Source organism: Cupressus sempervirens, chromosome 11 (genome assembly GCF_028749045.1).
Source record: "Cupressus sempervirens isolate cs-2001-9-10 chromosome 11, ASM2874904v1, whole genome shotgun sequence".
Lineage (NCBI taxonomy): Eukaryota > Viridiplantae > Streptophyta > Pinopsida > Cupressales > Cupressaceae > Cupressus > Cupressus sempervirens.
The window spans coordinates 273,455,145-273,473,831 of NC_143128.1; the positions used below are offsets into that span (position 1 = coordinate 273,455,145).

The 18,687-nt window shown below is 32.1% G+C and overlaps 1 protein-coding gene across 1 annotated transcript in view; it reads right to left on the minus strand.

The window, feature by feature from the left end:
* Window positions 1–14,505: 14,505 nt before the first annotated feature.
* The window catches only part of LOC149529174 (IAA-amino acid hydrolase ILR1-like 1), a 40,524-nt gene continuing 36,342 nt past the window's right edge, over window positions 14,506–18,687 (minus strand). The window contains exons 4-5 of the mRNA XM_089811549.1: window positions 15,261–15,389; window positions 14,506–14,975 (exon numbers count right to left, since the gene is read on the minus strand). Coding sequence (XP_089667675.1) covers window positions 14,589–14,975; window positions 15,261–15,389 — 516 coding nt within the window. The 3' untranslated portion in view covers window positions 14,506–14,588. The remainder of the gene's footprint in view (window positions 14,976–15,260; window positions 15,390–18,687) is intronic.

Genomic DNA, 18,687 nt, shown 5'->3' on the forward strand with positions numbered 1-18,687 from the left:
GTTCCTTTAGCAAATCCATGCTTTGCTAAGTATTTATCTAACCTTGCATATCAGGTTCTGGGTGCTTACTTTAATCCATACAAGGATTTATTTAGTCTACAATCCATTTCCTTCTCTTATGTCAAAAGAAAACCTTTTGGCTGCTCAATGTAAACTTCTTCTTCAAGTTCTCCATTCAAGAATGTTGACTTAACAACCATATGATATGCCTTGAAATTTTTATTTGCTGCATATGCCAAGAATATTCTAACTACTTTCATTCTTTCTACAAGTGCATATGTTTCCTCGTAGTCAATTCCTTCCTACTAAGAGTAGATTTTGCATACTAGTCTTACTTTCTTTCTTATTACTTGTTCATTCATTTTATTTCTGAATACTCATTTTGTACCAATCAAATTTTTTTCCTTGGGCCTAGGAACCAATTCCCATGTGTCATTTTTTATTATCTGTTGAAGTTCTTCCTTCATTACTTTTATCCAATGATCATCCTTGATTGCTTCATCTGCACTTTTTGGTTCTACTTGAGATATTAGGCATAGTTCTTCATTGATTTTGCTTCTTGTCATTACTCCTTTTTCTTTACTTCCTATTATCTGATCAGCAGGATGATTTCTCATCATAAATTTATTTGGGGTAGGAGTTGCTACTTCAACTCTTATTTCAGGTACTATGCTCTATTCTTCTCTTACTTCTTTAGTTTGTACATTATTCTACAAGTCATTATTAGTCTTGAGAGATAATTCATTACATTTGTTAGTCATCCTAGAATAATCATCTCCATTAGAGTTACAATCCATTATCTTTTCTTTAGTGCCAAACTTTTCATCTATACTCACATTTGCGCACTCTACTATAGTTTTTGTTCTATAGTTGAAACATCTGTAAGCTTTACTTTTTAATGAATAGCTAAGAAACATATCTTCATCACTTCTTGGATCAAACTTACTAATATCATCATCTCTTTTGATTTAGCATTTGCTTCCAAATATTCTAAAATATTTGATTGATGGTGAGTGACCAAACCATAACTCATAAGGTGTTTTCTCCATACCTTTTCTAATCTATACTCTGTTTAGTGTGTATACTATTGTGTTGACTACTTCTCTCCAAAAGGTTTTTGGTATATCATTCTCAAATAACATAGCTCTTGTTGCTTTAGCAATTGATTTGTTTCTTCTTTTAGCTATCCCATTTTTCTTAGTTGTATGGGGTAAAGATAATTGTCACCTGATACCATGCTCTTCATAGTAGATATTGAATTCTCTAGAAGTGAATTCTCCTCCTCTATCAGATCTTAAGCTTTTGATATTAACTCTACATTCATTCTCCACTTTGTTCTTGAATATCTTGAATTTCTTAAATGCTTCTAATTTTTCCTTAAGAAAAGCTACCCACATCATTCTGGTAAAATCATCAACAAAAATCATAAAATACCTTTCTCCATAGAATCCTCTTGTTCTTGCAGGACCACTCAAATCTGTATGAACCAATTTCATCTTTTGTGTAATACCAAACTGCTTGCTAGGAAATGAGACTTTCTTTCGCTTAGCCAAGATACATTCCTTACAAATAATGTCAAATAATGTCAATGGGCTTAGTGATCTTAGGTAAATCTCTCACAACAAGTGTATTATTGGCTTTCACAATGTTATCAAAGTTAATGTGACAAATTTTTCTATGCCATAACCAATTTTTGTCAACTTTAGCTACCAAACATGTTTTAGTGGAGTTTAACTGAAATACATTACCTCTAGTTCTTGTACCAGTACCAAGTAGTTTTCCTTCCTTGTTCTTGATAATGCATGTGTCATTACCAAACTGCAATTGGTAACCTTTGTTCATAAGCTTCTCAACACTTAACAAGTGATGTTTCAGTCCATCAATAAGAAGAGTTTGTGTGTGATAGATCCAATTCCTGTAATGTGGTAGGCTGCATTGTTCCCTACTCTAACAATTCCTCCATCATGGCTTCTAAATTTGACAAATTTTCTCATATCACCAGTCATGTGATGTGAACAACCACTATCAATGATCCAATCCTTTCTTTCAATTGTGAGATCAGTGCACTTTCATCTCTAATTTCTCTATCAAGATCATCCTCCTTTATAGCTATGAATCTAATTCATCTTCACTTTTTTTTTATTAGATTCTTCTTCCTCTTCTTCTTCATTAGCATATAAACATTTTTTAGGTCTTCTAGATTTAAATCTTTCCTTATACTTTCTTTCTCTTTTAGGACACTTAGATGCATAATGACCATATTCATTACATCTCCAACATTTAAAGATATTCTTACCATCTTTTTCTCTTTCCACAAGAAGAGTCATTCCTTCCTGGATCTTTTCCTCAATAGACTTTTTGCTACTAGCAATGTCTCCTTGCGCTTTTGTGTTCCTTGCTAGACCTGGTTTAATATTAAATGAAGTAAATGATGTCTCAACTTTTTCTAATTCTCTAGTTTGTTTCAGATCTAATTCTTCAGCTTCCAATCTACCAAGAAATGCTTCTTTGGTGAAATTAGTGATGCAAGGTAACATTGCGTGAATCATCTATGCTATTGTCTTGAAAGGTGGTGTTAGAATTTTCAAGATCTTCCATATTACTTCATCATCAGACTTCTTTCCACCAAGAGATGTGATTCCTACAACAATCTCAGATATTCTGCCAATATAGGTTCTCACAGATTAATCTTCCATTATCTTAGCATCTTGAAATGTAAAATACAGATTTTATAATCTAACTCTTTTTGCATTTGTGTCACCCTCATAATCAGCTTTTAAAGTTTTCCAAATTTCATGAGATGTTTTGAGTTGTTTTACCTAGCTATACTCACTTTTAGGTAGAGCTGACAATATTGCTTATCTTGCCCTTATGTTGCACATAAATACTTTTGTTTATTTCTCGGTACAGCTTTCAAGATTGTCTTCTTCTGCAATATTTTTAGGTGTCTTGGTTACAAGTCAATATCCTGGACCCACGAACAAAAGATGAGTCTTCATTTTATCCTTCTCGCTATCGTAATTTGTTCCATCAAATCTTAGATTTTTCTTTTGGAAAAAATTCGCCATGGACCTCCCAAAGTTGTTAGACTTTTTCTTCAAAGACTTGAGGATCTGATACCAATTGTTAGAAACAATAGTCCACCAATATAATGGGGGATGAATTAGTTATATGACAATTTAAACATTTAACCTCTTATAAAATCTTGACCATTCAAAGTAAACAACCATAAAGAGATGCACATAAACAATTACACAAGATATGTTGACTAGGGAAACCCTTGATCGGAGGCAAAACCCTGGTAGAAATGATGCCCACAAAATGATGTACTAATATGAATGTTCCTTGTTAGAGGATGGACCCTGTTAGGAGTCTATTACAACATTTAGTACAAGAGTCCCTATTAGGGGACTTTGAATCCCTGTTAGGAGTTGTGGAAGGTAGTTGAACCCATTGTCCAAACAACTTTAGGACCAGATCAATGAACCCACTGTCCAATTGACCTCGATACTATTCCTTTCATAATAATAAATGTGTAACAAGATTTTACTTCTCCCTCTATCTAGTATGTCAGACTCCTTCACCTTTAGATCATGCAATCAGATCTAGAACTCTGTGATCAGTATCAGTAACCCTTAAGGTCACTTACACACATTAGTAAATCACTCTACTCTATTGCTTAGTAGTTTGCAAGTCTTCACTTCTTCACCATGTTTGTAAAACACAAAAACATCTTTCCTTTATACCATGCTCAATAATAAATCCTTGAGTCGGCTTCACACTTTATATTAATTAAATGAAATACACATTTAATCAATAATGTCAGCTCACAGTTATATACAAACTTTCACACGTGCGACTTCCGTACATGCGCACTCTCTAACATCATCAACAGTCAATAAACTATCTCCAGTTCACTGTGCAACCCTTCACTACAATTGTAATGAACTATAGCTATTATGCAATAGGAATTTCTTTCTTGATACTTTGTTTCTATACAATTCTCTGTAAATCAATCATATCTTTCATACACTATCGATGCAGGTTTTGCACACTTGCCCATGTAACAAATACACAATATAGTATGCGCTAGTAACTACACATCATCAGATAAGTAATATAATGTTCTTAATACTGAAATCACAATTTGCTGCTCTACCAATCTTTTATAGACTTATTATGTTGTCATCAATGACAAACACAGTTATAAATACATCATAAGAATGTTCTGCAATGCTCCCCCATAGCATCAGCATTCATGCTAACACAGCAACTACATCACTTTTTAAAGTCTTCATAATTTTCCTATTTCTTTTGCTTGTCTAGTCAAACTTTGATGCAAACTCCATCAAACTAAAATTTGGGTTTGCTGACACAATTGAGTGTTTGAAAGGTGAATTATCTGTTGTATTGTTGTATGCTCCTCCAACTCTAATTAAACTTATTCCACCTATAATTGTATTTTGAGGATTGCCAACATACTGAAGATGGTCCATTCCAAATCTTAGCATTTTAGAACTATTTCCAGGGTTTTGTACAAAAGCTACCGGTGCATACATTGGTAAAGTAACCACTAGCATTGCTTGTGTTGTAATTGTCATAAATTTTTTCTTTTTTGTACAAGGTTCAACCATGCTAGTGCCAATACTAGTGCTAGTGGGATCAATTGCAACTGAATTTGAAGATTTAACAAATAATGTGTTGAGATGACCTTTAGAAGCAAAAGTATAATATTTTTTGCCCTTTCTAGATGAATCATATTCAATCTCATCGGAGAGTCCAATGATTGGTTTACTTCCTCTTTTGGGTGGGTTTGGTACTGGAACTAGATTCCAAATCCCTTCACCACTTGCACCAATGGGCCCTATACCTACATAATCCATTTTTTGCATCATAGTTTCTCCTTTAATATACATTTGTTTAATAGAATCACTCACTTAAAGATTAAAAATATGTCTACCCCTGGTTGAGCTAGAATCCTAAATACCTTGAATGTCTCCATCACACTCAAGGTCCTTCTGTCTTTGAATATCACTATCTTGCAACTGCCAAAATCATATAGTACAGTTGGATGCTCTTTATTCTAATAATTGTTGAAAAGTTCATCCTCCTCAATTTCCTCAAAACCTGTTGATGTCTTTGGTTCTCCCAAATTTTGCCTCATTTTCCAAAAATCAGTCATCTTGGTTTGACACCAAAATTCAGATGTGCATGCCTCTTTAATTGCTTCCGGCATAGATCTATTAGAAAGTTGAGATGCTTTCTTTTAGAAATTTAAGTATGTTAAAGGCTTTGATTTGTGTGACTTGACATGTACAATGTCATAATTTGGGATGACAATTCTTGCATTGAAATATTATTCTATGTTGCATGTTTCTCCATCTCTTTCTTAATCTCATCCCACGAATCCTTGTTTTTTAACTTTTCTATCAATGGCATCTCTTGTTGTTGATATTTTCTTGCAAAATTTCCATTGGCAATTAGTCTTGTTTTTATTATATTCAGTGGATCATAATTCCAGTGACTGAAAAAATCAAAGCCAAAAAAAGTTACCAATTCATTTGCCATTTTGAAAGCCTTTCTCTCAAATGTGAGGCCTCCAATTGCGAAAGGCAAGGAAGGAAATATCATTTTCTTCTGTTGTCCAGTGAAAAGTTCATCTGCGCTCTCCATCTATCGTACATATTCCAATGCAAAAACCCTTTTTATAACATGCATTGGAAGTTTGCACGGTTCAACCACTTAATCATAAAACTTTAAGACAATGTACTTTTCCATGAATAACCAATCTGCCAATTGAATTTGACTTCCTAGTTGAATGCAATCTTTACAAGACACAGGCAATCTAGGCATCGAAGTGCCTGTAATTTTTTGGTAAATAAGTGCCAAAAAGAAATCTACAAAATGGTTGTAGTTATTATTGTTAGTAGTCATCCTCATCATATGTGTCCACTCATATACTGGACTTGAAGTCTCTGATTTCTTCTGGGTTTCCTCATCAGACTTATAGACCTCAATATCAAGCTTGTTGTTCTCTATCTCAAATATTGAGTGATGCTTTGTTAAAAGAAGGTAGCACAAGTAACTTATGAACCTAAATTTCTTCATCTTGCCTATAGTTGTACTTTGTTTAATCATTAGTAATTTTTTTGATCAAGTAAAAACAAGTTTTAAAGGACCTGAAACCTTTTACAAAATAACAAAAAGTCTTTAAAGAGAAGCATAAAAGCAAACATCCAAGTCTAATAGCAAAGTTCACCATATAATAGGCCACAGAAAAGAGAAAAGAAAAATAGAGAAACAAGAGGCTAGCCAGAAATAGAGTTGAAAAGACAGCAAAAGGACAACAAAAAACTGCTCCAAACAACTACATAATCTTCAGCAGGTCAGCAACCTAGTCTACCAAGATGTGCATATTCTCCGCAATGGCCTTTACCTCTTCCATCTTGTTTGTATCCTCATTCTTCTTAGAATGAGCCCAAGTGCATTTGCTAGGTTCCTAATTCTCAACCACAGTAGGGGAATCTTGTCCTTTATCTTGCTCATGCTTTTTTAGGAGACTGCTCACATTATCTGCCATAGTCTTTAATAGTTAGTAATCATTAGTAATTGTTGTTGCATAGATTCAACAACATCTTCATCTTGGGTCGTCAATCTTTTTTTTAGTCAACGGTTAGGAGTTGAGAGTCAGACATAACTATAACTTATAAGAAAGAATCTTCGACTACACATGTCTCGATTTCGGGTAGAAATAGAATTTAACTTTAATATTTTAAAATTTGGCCCAAAATAGAGTCATGGTCATTGATCTATCATTCATTGAATGGTCCAAATCAAATCGTGAATCGTTAAAACTTAAACCTTTCGCATAACTAATATTAATTATTTAAACAAGGTTGCATAGCAACTAAGTTTGTGCCCAAAAAATTGATAGAATTAATAAAAAAATTGATTTAAAAATATTAGCATGAAAAGAATTTAAATATCATATTAATTAATGTAGATAAAAGTATTGAAAAATATTTTTCTTTTCTATCATAAATTTTTTATTGTAAAGATATGAAAAATTCAATGAAGATATATTAAATTTTATAAAATAAAATTAATGCAAGATATGAAATAATAATGACAATAGTTTAATTTAAATAAAATAATTAAAATTTAAAAATATAATTACAAATACTATATTTATATTTATTAATTAGTCTCAAAATTAAAATGTAATATAGTTTAATTATCTATAAATTAATAATATATATTGAAAATGTGCATGTGATAATTGTTTATAAACTATTCTTCATCATTTAAAATATTTCATAATGAAAATAAGTTAGGTGACAAGATAGATATGAAATAAAAATTGACACATAAATTATCAAAATTTTGTTTGCTATGTTAAGGTTAGAATCTTTTAGTTTTCCTTGAAATCCGCTCTTATTGTTCCATTTGTTTTAACCAATTAGATTAAAGATAAATAGTTTTAGAAATTACAAAACTTAAAAATTGTGCATTTTACTTTATCAAATATTAAAATTTGATATGTAGAAGAAAAATTATGAAAATTGATTGGTTGATGTTCAATAGTTTAATCAATAGTTAAAAAAATTGATGTCTATAGTTCTATAGCCTATGGCATGAGCTAATTACAATCACCCTATCGTGAACATAGAGTCCAATTTTCAAACACATTTTTACTATTATACTATATATTACAATTAATTGAACTATTTGTACATATAAAAAATTGAAATGTTGATAAAAAATATACCAATACTTGAACACATGAAAACTTATGAATGTTATAGAAAAAATAAATATATGAATTCATTAATTAGTGAAATAAATGACTTTTTGTCTTAAATAAAAATTAAAATATCATAGGTATTTCATAAATGTGTGTCACTCAAAACAAAATATGCTCAATTAAATAAACATTGATACCTTGGCATACAAATACTATTCTTATGTATACAACTATTCAAATAGCAATGTATATGCATAGAGTAAATCATATCAATAATATGTCTTACAAATATAAAAGGTGAATACTAATAAATGTTTTGTATTTTCTTATGAAATGTGTGAGATTGTCAAAAACTTTTAGTGTTCAACTAATGGTCCCTTTGTGTTGGTTATAGGTTGTATTTTATATAATAATGTGTTATTTTTATAACAACAAATAAATTTTTTTTGAAGTATTTGTCATTTTGTGTTATATATAAAGTTATATATAACAATTATTTGTGATTAATAATAACTATTTGGTCCATTTAAGTTACATTTATGTTACATTTCATATAGACAATATTCTATTTAACAAATAATAATTTTAAATTTAATTATTAGATATTTTTAGATTAAGCTTTGGTCGAATGTTTAAAAAGTTATTTTTTGACACATCTCACTAGGTGCACTATTTTAATGAGTTGTGTAACAAGTCACAGCTTCAAACCTTAGTTGTAGCCTATAGGTAGTTCAATGTCTATTTTACTTATCTAAAAAAAATGAAAGTCTTATGATATCCCATCACCATGAAGCAACTACATGTTGATGAAGTTATCCCTCATGACTACTGGTTCCTCTCCCCTATCCTATTGTTGCACAGTGCAAATTAAAACTTAAATCACAAAGTGCAATAACCAATTGCAAACATACCAATTATTTGAAATTCTTGACAATTTCCAAAATACATGATTTGGATGAATAAAATTAAACATGTAAAATTAATGAAAAATCGAATTTTCAAAAATATAAAATTATAATTTGTAAATTGTTATCAATTATCATTCATCCATCATTAATTGCTTGATAATGATCACTTGATTTAATAATCGTAGAATTTTTACTTAATTAAAACTGATTTAGATTATAACCAATATTTGCTAAATTGCTTCAACTTGGTAATAATAATTGATAACTTAATTTAAATGTAAATAACCATGGCATTTTTCGTTTGTTTCAAAATATGATAAAAAGTTAAAAATATTATGATCATCATGATACTTAAATAAATCTATATATCAAAATAGGAAGAAATGAATAAATAATTTTATATTTTATATTTTATACGAACATTTATATATAAGTTATAATTTGAACTTTTTACTTTCAAATCAAATTTCAATATTATCTATACAATTTAAATTGCATGATCATTGATCAAGATTCAGGATTCATGATTAATGATTCATGATGTTTTACATGTATCATAAGTTTAACTTTAACAAACTATTTTTTTATTTATTTAATATTTTTAAATAAATTAAGAATAGTTAAAACTATTATAACTACTAACTATTAACTTGCATGGCCCTGTCCCCTGCATTCATATATTATTTAATTTACAGGTTTTGAATTTAAAGGACATACATATATATGTGACAAATTTACAAATTTTCATTGGATAATTTTTACTATAAATCATTAATCAAATATGAAACCATAAAGGGATTGTTGAAACCTTTTTTTTGTTTCTAACTTTATAACTATTAATAATTAATTTTTTATAATAGAGTCGCAGACTAACATTTCAACAATGCATTGAGATGTCAAAAACATAGTCATAGACTAACAGGAACAACGATTTGAGAAGCCAAAAACTATTGTTTTCATTGATAATATTTTAGAGTGAACAATGTACATAAGATTGATTCAAAGCATAGATATTCAAAATAGCTAATTATATTACCCTGGTTTTACTATTTTGTAATTTACATTAAAGGGCAAGGTCCAATCCAAAGAAAAAACAAATATTTTAAAAATATTTGTTTGCCCAAAGGGCAAGGACCAAGAAAACATGATTCAAAAAATAGGGAATAGGGATGTTGGAAGCATCAGTGGGCCGAGGGGTTGAGGGCTTGAAGCCTTCAATCAGAAAAGGTCTTCAAGTCCCTCCGTGAAGAATCTATTGGAGAAGATGATGTCGTTGAGCTCATCCAGCCATGTGAAGTTAGTCTTGCTAACGTGTCCAACAACGACCACTTCCGTAAAAACCCCTTCCGAGCCACACCCACTTCTAATGGCAAGTCAATTGTCGTTCATTCATGCTGAGCAAGAAGGGATGCTTCTATACAATGCTCCCTGTGCCTTGCTCCCATCACTTGTCTGCTATGTCTGCAAAAGGGATGCCAATGCCCAGCCCCTATACCTGCTCAACCAATAAGAATTTTGACATTGTCTTCTAAAAATGTTTCTTTAAAAATGTTATGCAAAAGCATCAGAATGTTTACTTGATTGCCTCCAAAGTTGAGAAGAGATGCGAGGTAGCAAGAGGTAATATCTGTGGACACACAGTACCTCTTAACATTTCTTAAGAATTTATGGCCAAGGACCATGAATAAAGCATGCCAGATAAAAAGATCTTGGGAATCTTACTTGCAAACCATGGCTAGGACATTGTCAGGAATCATGCCCAAAAAGGGCTTTTGCAGAGCCATTGTAGTGCATTTCAGATGAATTGGTGTATCCTTGACTAAGAAACTCTGCAAATCGAATTCAAATTCAAGAAATTGAGAAATGATAATGAAAAAGGAATTGAAGATGCTATTTAATGGTAGTTGTATTAAATTGTTTGGCATTCACGATCTTTCATATCTTATTTTTTTATATTCCTATTAATTTTCAAATGTGTGAAATGTACTCGCATTAATGTTGGACAATCAAAAGTGCCTGCCAAGGTGGTTGTAAATGGAATATAATAATTGTAATTGTTAGTACAACATTTATGATTTTAATCTTGATGTGATGTTCACTACATTGAGTACATTCCAGTTAATGGTTTTCGCGCAAAACTTTCCACGTATCTCCATTGTGGAGAATTTCATGCGACTCCAAGTCTTTTCAAGCGAGTAGCCCCAAAATATTTTTTTTGTCGTTGATCTCTAATTAATCAATGATTGATAAAACTATTGTATTAACAATACAAAAGTGACAATAGCCAACTTGGTAATAGTGATAGTGATGTAATGATGTTACGACATTATTAATAATAGGCCTAAGACAGTACACAAGTTGAAATTTGAAGTGACTACTCAATAGTCAGTACATTCGCTAGCCAATACATGTTCAAATTTGCTTTCAGATTAGACAATGTTTCAGTTTACCACTAAAGATTAGCCACAACCATTATTATTCATTTTCTTAGAAAACAAGTAATTCACCTCTAACATTATTAATTCATTTTTAGCAAGGGAAAAACTAGCCATCATTTATTTATTTGTCAGGAAAAAAAAATATTAATTCACCAAATTTAAAACGATTTTTGCTAGGGCAAGAAAAAATCACCAACACATAATATTTTATTTCCCTATATGGAACAAAAAAAATCACTCTCAACATTAAAATTTTCTTGCCCACAAAATGTTGGATTTGGGAGCATTTTAGGCATTTTTTTCAAGAGGTGTTTCTTAAAGTTATCCCTGATAGTCAATAACATTTCTTGGTAGGTGACTATTACTTTAAGAATCACAAGATCAAATTTTTAAAGGCTACTACAAGATGGACATCTAGTAGCCTATAAAAGTGCAATATCTCATGGATATATGTGGTGTTGGAGGTCTCAAGACATAATCCCATTTGAGATTAGTCTAGAAAAAAAATCATGGTTAAGCTTGAAGAGAAAAGAAGGGGGGAACAAGCAAAGGTAGCAAATCCTGTTTGAATGGTTCTTGAGGATGTAGTTCCACTTGCATTGGTTGTGCAAGAGGGTGTATTTGATGCAAAGGTTGCAGTCTACAAGTGGTTAGATGGGCCACTTCCATAGGCAACATGGTTTAAGGAAAGATAAAAGTTGATGTTGTAGATATGTTCTTTTCTAAGTTCTCTTTCTATTATGTACAAGCCAATCGAAATTGGTTATACATATGACAAATACTACTTTGGCAATACTTCAGATGTGCATATAAATAGGATATAACATTCTTTTTTGGATTAAAATATTTTGGATCATGAACTCTCAAAGTAATGTGGCTAACTTAAATTTTAATAGAGAAAAAATGTTGATTTAAAAAATTATTACAAAGTCAAAATATATAAATATAATTGCATTTTGATTAGCAACCCTGGGAATTTGAAGATTTTAACAACACAAATGTATTACTTGATAACTAATATTCAAAAACTCCAAGGATATGTTAAATGGGTTGAATCAAACAACTTGGATACTTCTCAGACTCGCTAGAATGGAACTATATCTTATACATCTTCTCCCTGCTTTTCTTGATAAGCACATGTTTACCGTCCTATACTCCCATATACTTTTTAATATGCCTTTCCACATCTAAATGTCAGGTTGCTAGCTAATGATGCTGTTAAATATCTATTTAGATTCAAGAAAACTATTTGCACGCTTAATCACATGCTGCCAACACCCATTCAAAATAAGAGGCATTAAAAATTCGAGTGAATATTATCATGCTTCAAAAGCATAACAAATGATATAGTTTTGACTCAGTCCGTTTGGTTCGTGAAATTTTAAAAACCGAGATTTCTACAAACTGGGGTTTAGTAAAATCAAGGTTTTGCAAATCTTCATCCAATTTTTGGGATTTTACTTGAACTATTTGTTTCACTCGTAAGATGTGTGTGAAAAGACATTTTTATGCGTAAGCTTCAAGTTGAAGGAAAAATTCAAAAAGTAGTCCACTCTATTGTTTTTACACTCCTTAAAAAATATAACCAAGTTTTGATTTTCAATTACTACTTGCTAGTAGGAAGTTGGAAAACCTAGTTTTGAGGCAAAATTAGAAGTCCGGTATGCTAATTCCATTTTGTCAATTCTGAAACAAATGCAAAAAATTCAAATCCGAATTTTGAAAAAACCAATTGTTGTCATCTTCCAGGAACCAAATGGATTCCAAACATACCGTAATAAAAGCAACTAACTACCATGGGTTAAGCATTGGTTAAGTCAATATGAATCTTGCCACAATGTTTGACGAATTATTATACTATGAAAATTGAAACCATGTTAGTCTCCGTAGAATAACATTTAAAATCTGTCTAAGATCTCTTCTCACATACCGCAAACCATTTGCCTTCCACATTGTCAAATTATCAAATATAAGTACTAAAGTGTCTCCCAACGTGAAATAGCCAAGATCAAAAATTATTCACCTTTTAAAAGTCTTAGGTGTCCGTAGCAATGTGATTCAGAATTTTGTACTGCTCCTACACACGTTACCTTTAAACTACATGTTTGATCCTCAAATGTCTCCAATCGTGGACTTTAACAAGGGAGTAAATTAGGAGTAATGGAAAGGGATGGAAGGGAAATAATTAATGACGGGCTGTCACATTTTCAAAAAGTGGTCATTAAGGAAGTTTGTCTCTTTCAAAGAACGTGAAAGAATGGTTATAACTTGTGAAAGGGTGTAATAAAGGAAGTCAAAAAGGAAGGTTTTGACGTGCACTCATGAAGATATAAATAGGAGGGGAAGTCAATGGTTGATGGCATGGAAGAAAGAATCATCATAAGGAAGGTAATCATAGTAATTTCTGTTATGAGATCTAAGATAGTTTTGATCTACTACGAATCCTTGAAAGTAAAATTTTGTATATTTAAAATGCAAAATAGATCTTTGATGACAATCCATTTAAAAACCCAATAAACATGTTTATCCTGTGTTGAACAAAGCTAATAGGAGCAATGACACCAAAAGTTGATTATAATCAAAGGGGAATGAAAGCATTTCAAGCAAACCAGTGGATTAGTCAGCCAAGAACTCTCAAAGAAGCATTTAAACTACAGAACAAAGCACAAGAAATAATTAAGCTTACTCAAGAATGATAAAAACTGCATTCTATGGATTAAGAGGTAAAACTACTGAAAAAGGAGGGGTAAAATCTTAGGAATAACAGTGGTGGTGATACATAGTATGTTTTTTGCAATAACTAAATCACCAAACCCAAAAACTTCCAAAGTATTTTCAAATGTATTTCTTAATTTGTCTCATGAATATAACTGAATCCCAGATTAAGCATATCAAGATTTATGTCTGCATGTACTGTACTTGTTTGTGTTTTTTTATAATATTGAATCAATCGGCTCAGATGGTAAGACGCTATCCATTCCAATTAGTAATAAAACATCTCCATAGGCTGTGACCATTGTGCTTTCTGCTCTCTATTCATTGCATTTATTATACATAATCAGCTTTATAAGAACAATGATTTTAGAAAACATACAAGGTAGCCCAAATAGTGAACTTCATTGGGAAATTGAATCCACAAAGCTGCAACTATACATTCTTCAATTATAGCCTGTATGTGGATAACTACGAATGGTACCTCATGAACTTACCATAATCTGAGAGGCTAGAATAACATTTAACAGTTCAAAATGAAACTAGTTACCAAGGAGAAGACTTTTTTCATTGGGTGAATTATTACTTAGAAGATATTTAATCTATATCAATTTGGATTCTCAAACCTGTTATGAATTTGTACACATATGATGAAATGTGAAAACAGATTGGTGCACTAGTTTCTGTAGTTGGAACTCAGAAATGGAGAAATGGCATCTCTAAGATACACCTTTCATTTAGAGAAAAAAACTATACAAAAATGGAATTAAACATGATTCCATTGGACTAGCTAAACTGTTTAGTCCTTATTTTATGTTCATTAAGGTATCTTTCTGCTATTGCAGCATGCATTGCAGCACCAATTGGGAGAACATTTTCATCAATCATAAAGTAAGGGGAATGTCCTGAATGAATTGATCCAACTGTCTCATTCCTCATTCCTATATAAAAGAATGCAGCGGGAATAACTTCTGTGTAGAAAGCAAAGTCTTCTGCTCCCATCATAGGGGGCACTAACTTAACATTCTGCGGACCTACAATATCAGCAGCAACTCTGAATACATGATTGTTCATACTTTTGTCATTGACAGTTGGAGGATAAAATTGATCTTCCTTTTCAAAAAAATCTACAACTGCAGAGCACCTATGGACAGAAGCTTGTCCTAAAATAACCTGTTATCACAAGATTGATCAGGTCCATACTAGAACCAAAATAAAGACATTATTGAAGCTCAGGCCAACTTTGGAAATCAAATTATTCACTAAACATATATAAGTTAGCATATCTCAGCATCGTTGCATTCAGTGCTGATCTGAAAAAAGTTAAAACTAGGAAACAGAAAAGTTTTTGGAAACAATAAGATATTGCACAAAATTACCAGTTTGGACTTCCAAAGCTAGTTGCAACAAAATACAGACTTAAACTTATCTTTTGTCAATAATATCATAAGCACACACCTCTTCTATTCTTTGTCTGAGTTTGTAAAAGCTATCATTTGAGAAAGCCCGAAATGTACCACCAATTGTAACAGAATCTGGAATAACATTGAGTGCACCGCCTCCATTAAATGCAGCAACAGATACTACCTGTGACATGGAACAAAATTTCAGTTAAATTTGTTTTCTTGTATTTCAATCCAGTTTTCTAATTATCAAATCTCACAGCTATGCAAAAATTAGCCACAATATTTCTTGAACCACAACACGGTAATATAATATAATATTGCTCCACTTCATGAATAGGAAAGTGTAAATTTCATGGCATGATTCCTACAAGCACTGAACCAGCCAAATCAAGCCGCTTCATATGTATAATGGTGGATACTGAAACCGGTGAACTATGTTTTACAACGCATGCAAGAGGCAGTTTGACCCAGATCTTTCAAGAAAAAGTATTTGGCAATGGTGGATATCTGAATGGGGATATTGTAGTTTTTTGTTGCAGTGAAATATATAAATAGATTGTTCATGTTATAAACAAATGGAAAGCAGTTGTAGAGATAAGCTCCATTTATTTCCTAACATCCATTGCAAAATAGCAGTGGGAAGCAACGATTATGGTTATAGCACATCCATCTCATGAATATAGCACTAACCCGCCCTTTTTGTCTCAAAAAGTAAAGTTTAGCATGTTTTAATCTAGGTCACAACTCATTGGTTTTCAGTTCAGGAATCCTTTAAGAACAACTTGAGCACGAGCTTCTCTTTTAAGTGAATTGTGGAACTTGAATGAAACTATACATGGCGTTACTAGCCTAGCTTTAGTTAGATGCATGATAAGATTTTCCACTTTCTGTTATTTGTTTTAGCTTTGAATTTGGAATAAGGGACTATAATTTTCTTTTAATTGCTCTGCAAAACATTAACTTCTATGATTTATTAAGAGAGCTCATTTTAACGTGTTTTAAAATCTTGTGAACACATAGCTTACAAGAAGTTGCAACATTTGATGGATATAAAAAGTGGATATTTTATTATTCATATCAAAATGTCACTTGAATTGCTCCATTGTCCTGAAATGATCCATGATGTATGGACGGAAACAAAAAGCTAGAATATTTCAAAATTTGAAAAGAATCCTACTGGTGGGTGAGACAGTCACATTTAGGGAGTTAAAAAGTAAAACCTCTTCGGTCTATTTTATCACGTGTGTAGGCAAACTGGTTAAAAAAGTGAATCTAGAGTCTGCCAACAGATAGTGTGCCTACTTGATGCATGGGAATGCACAAAATTAACTTAAAAATCTCTCCAAAAAGTTCATAATCAATTTATCATAATTTAATCATCTTAATTACAGGAAAGCAACACATGCAAAGTTATCAAACAGATGTGGCATCAATCCTATAAAAGCCAGTGATTGATTTGAAAAAGCTTGTAGATGTGGAGCATTCAGGTTTGTATAAGGAGCGAAGCTAGATTTTTTTTGGTTTATTTCTGCTATTTTGGAAAGATTCAAACCATGTATAGTTTTGTTTGAATATAGCGAGAAATTGGTTTCTCATTACTGGATGGGCCTTGTAAGAAACTTGACTTATTTGGCCCTTGATTTACTTTGTCCATCTTAGATTCTTAATTATCAAACAGATGTGGCAACAATCATATAAAAGCCAGTGATTGGTTTGAAAAAGCTCGTAGATGTGGAGCATTTGGGTTTGTATAAGGAGGGATGCTAGATTTTATCATCGTTTATTTCTGCTATTTTGGAAAGATTCAGACCATGTATAGTTCTGTTTGAAGATAGCGAGAAATTGGTTTCTCATTACTTTACATGCTTCCAATCTTGATGGGCCTTGTAAGAAACTTGACTTATTTGGCCCTTGAATTCCTTTGTACACTCGAGTCTTAACTCTTAATGTAATTGTTAATTGTTTCAAATTGTTTGTCTGATCCTATTATTCGTAAAATTCTGCACTTATGGATTCACAAGGCATGGTTGTAAGCTAAAAATTATGCATATACCCTAAAGATCAACTTTTAGGCTCATGCCCAATTGATATGTAAATACAAGGCAGTAAGTCGTATGTGTATAATTGTTTAGGGTTTAATGACCTCTATCACAGACATGACAACTTAACTGATGGATACAACAAATGCTAACTAATGGATACACCAAATGCGTCACGTTGAATATGGACCCTTGATGAAGGGTGCTCCAAAGGGTGCTCCCCTTAAGACCTTAAACACATAACAGGAACAAAGAAGTAACAACAATTTGCGAGAACAAAATATGGGCCTCTTATTATCGCCACAAATGCGGAATTGCAGAATTCAGAATTACAATATGCTAACCCACATGGGCGCCTTCATTACAATAATCTGCAACACAAAGCTGTGAACTATCACCAAAAGATGTCTTAGACAATGTTTTGGCATTTCTTAAATAGGCAATTTTATGCCGTCCGGGAAGGGTTCTAGACACTCAAACTTATACCTAGGGCTGACAAACCCTAACAATACATGTACAGTCGGCCAAATACATTTTTTACATTTATTTTGGAAGTTTTGGTCGGCCCAATTTCAGAAGGCCATAACTCTTGCACCGTTACTCCGATTAGCTATTATAACCACTTTTCAAAACCCTCAGCTTTTGATCTACATGCTTGGGTCTGCACAAGCACCTATTTGTCGAGTTTTCGTGCCTCATTTGGGCACATTTAGGCCTTCAATGGTACGCCTGAAGTTTTTAGACCAAAATTGCAAACCAAAAATCCGTAACAAATCCATGAATACACATGATATGGCATTGAGCCTCAACTGGTAGGCTGATATATCCAAGATGAATATCCACTTTTGAAATTAGGGCATTCCGAGCTCATGTGGCTGACTTACTAAGTAGCAAGACTCCACAGACAACAATTTTGCATTAAGACAACCCTTATTTAAACAACTGAAACGAAATATTTTTGGTTGACGCAAGATTGCTCTTACACCCAAGATGCTCCTACATCAAACCTTATCAATGAATATGTGCCTTTTTCCCAAGGTGTAGACATGTAGTCTCATATCTCTCATGCTTATGGCATGTACTATTCTTTCAAGGTTTCTTGCCTTTGAATGTATGCTTTCTTGTTCTATCAAGATATAAGCAAACTCTATTATAAATTTTGAAATTTTTGATTAACGGATCTTGGGGTAGAGAAGTTTACTAAGTTATCCATTGGTCTCTTTTTATTTAACAGGCCTTGAGGAACAGTGAAAATCAATAAGAATAATTAGTTGAGAAAGCCTTAGGTGGGAAAATCTCTCGAAAATTGCATGATGTTATATACCACTGGAAATGTTAGTCTTGGCACATGGGTCTTCTTACAAAATTTTGGATCAATTCACAAAGGATTCACCACAGTATAAGTATAGACATTGACACGAGGAGAATTAAATTCATATG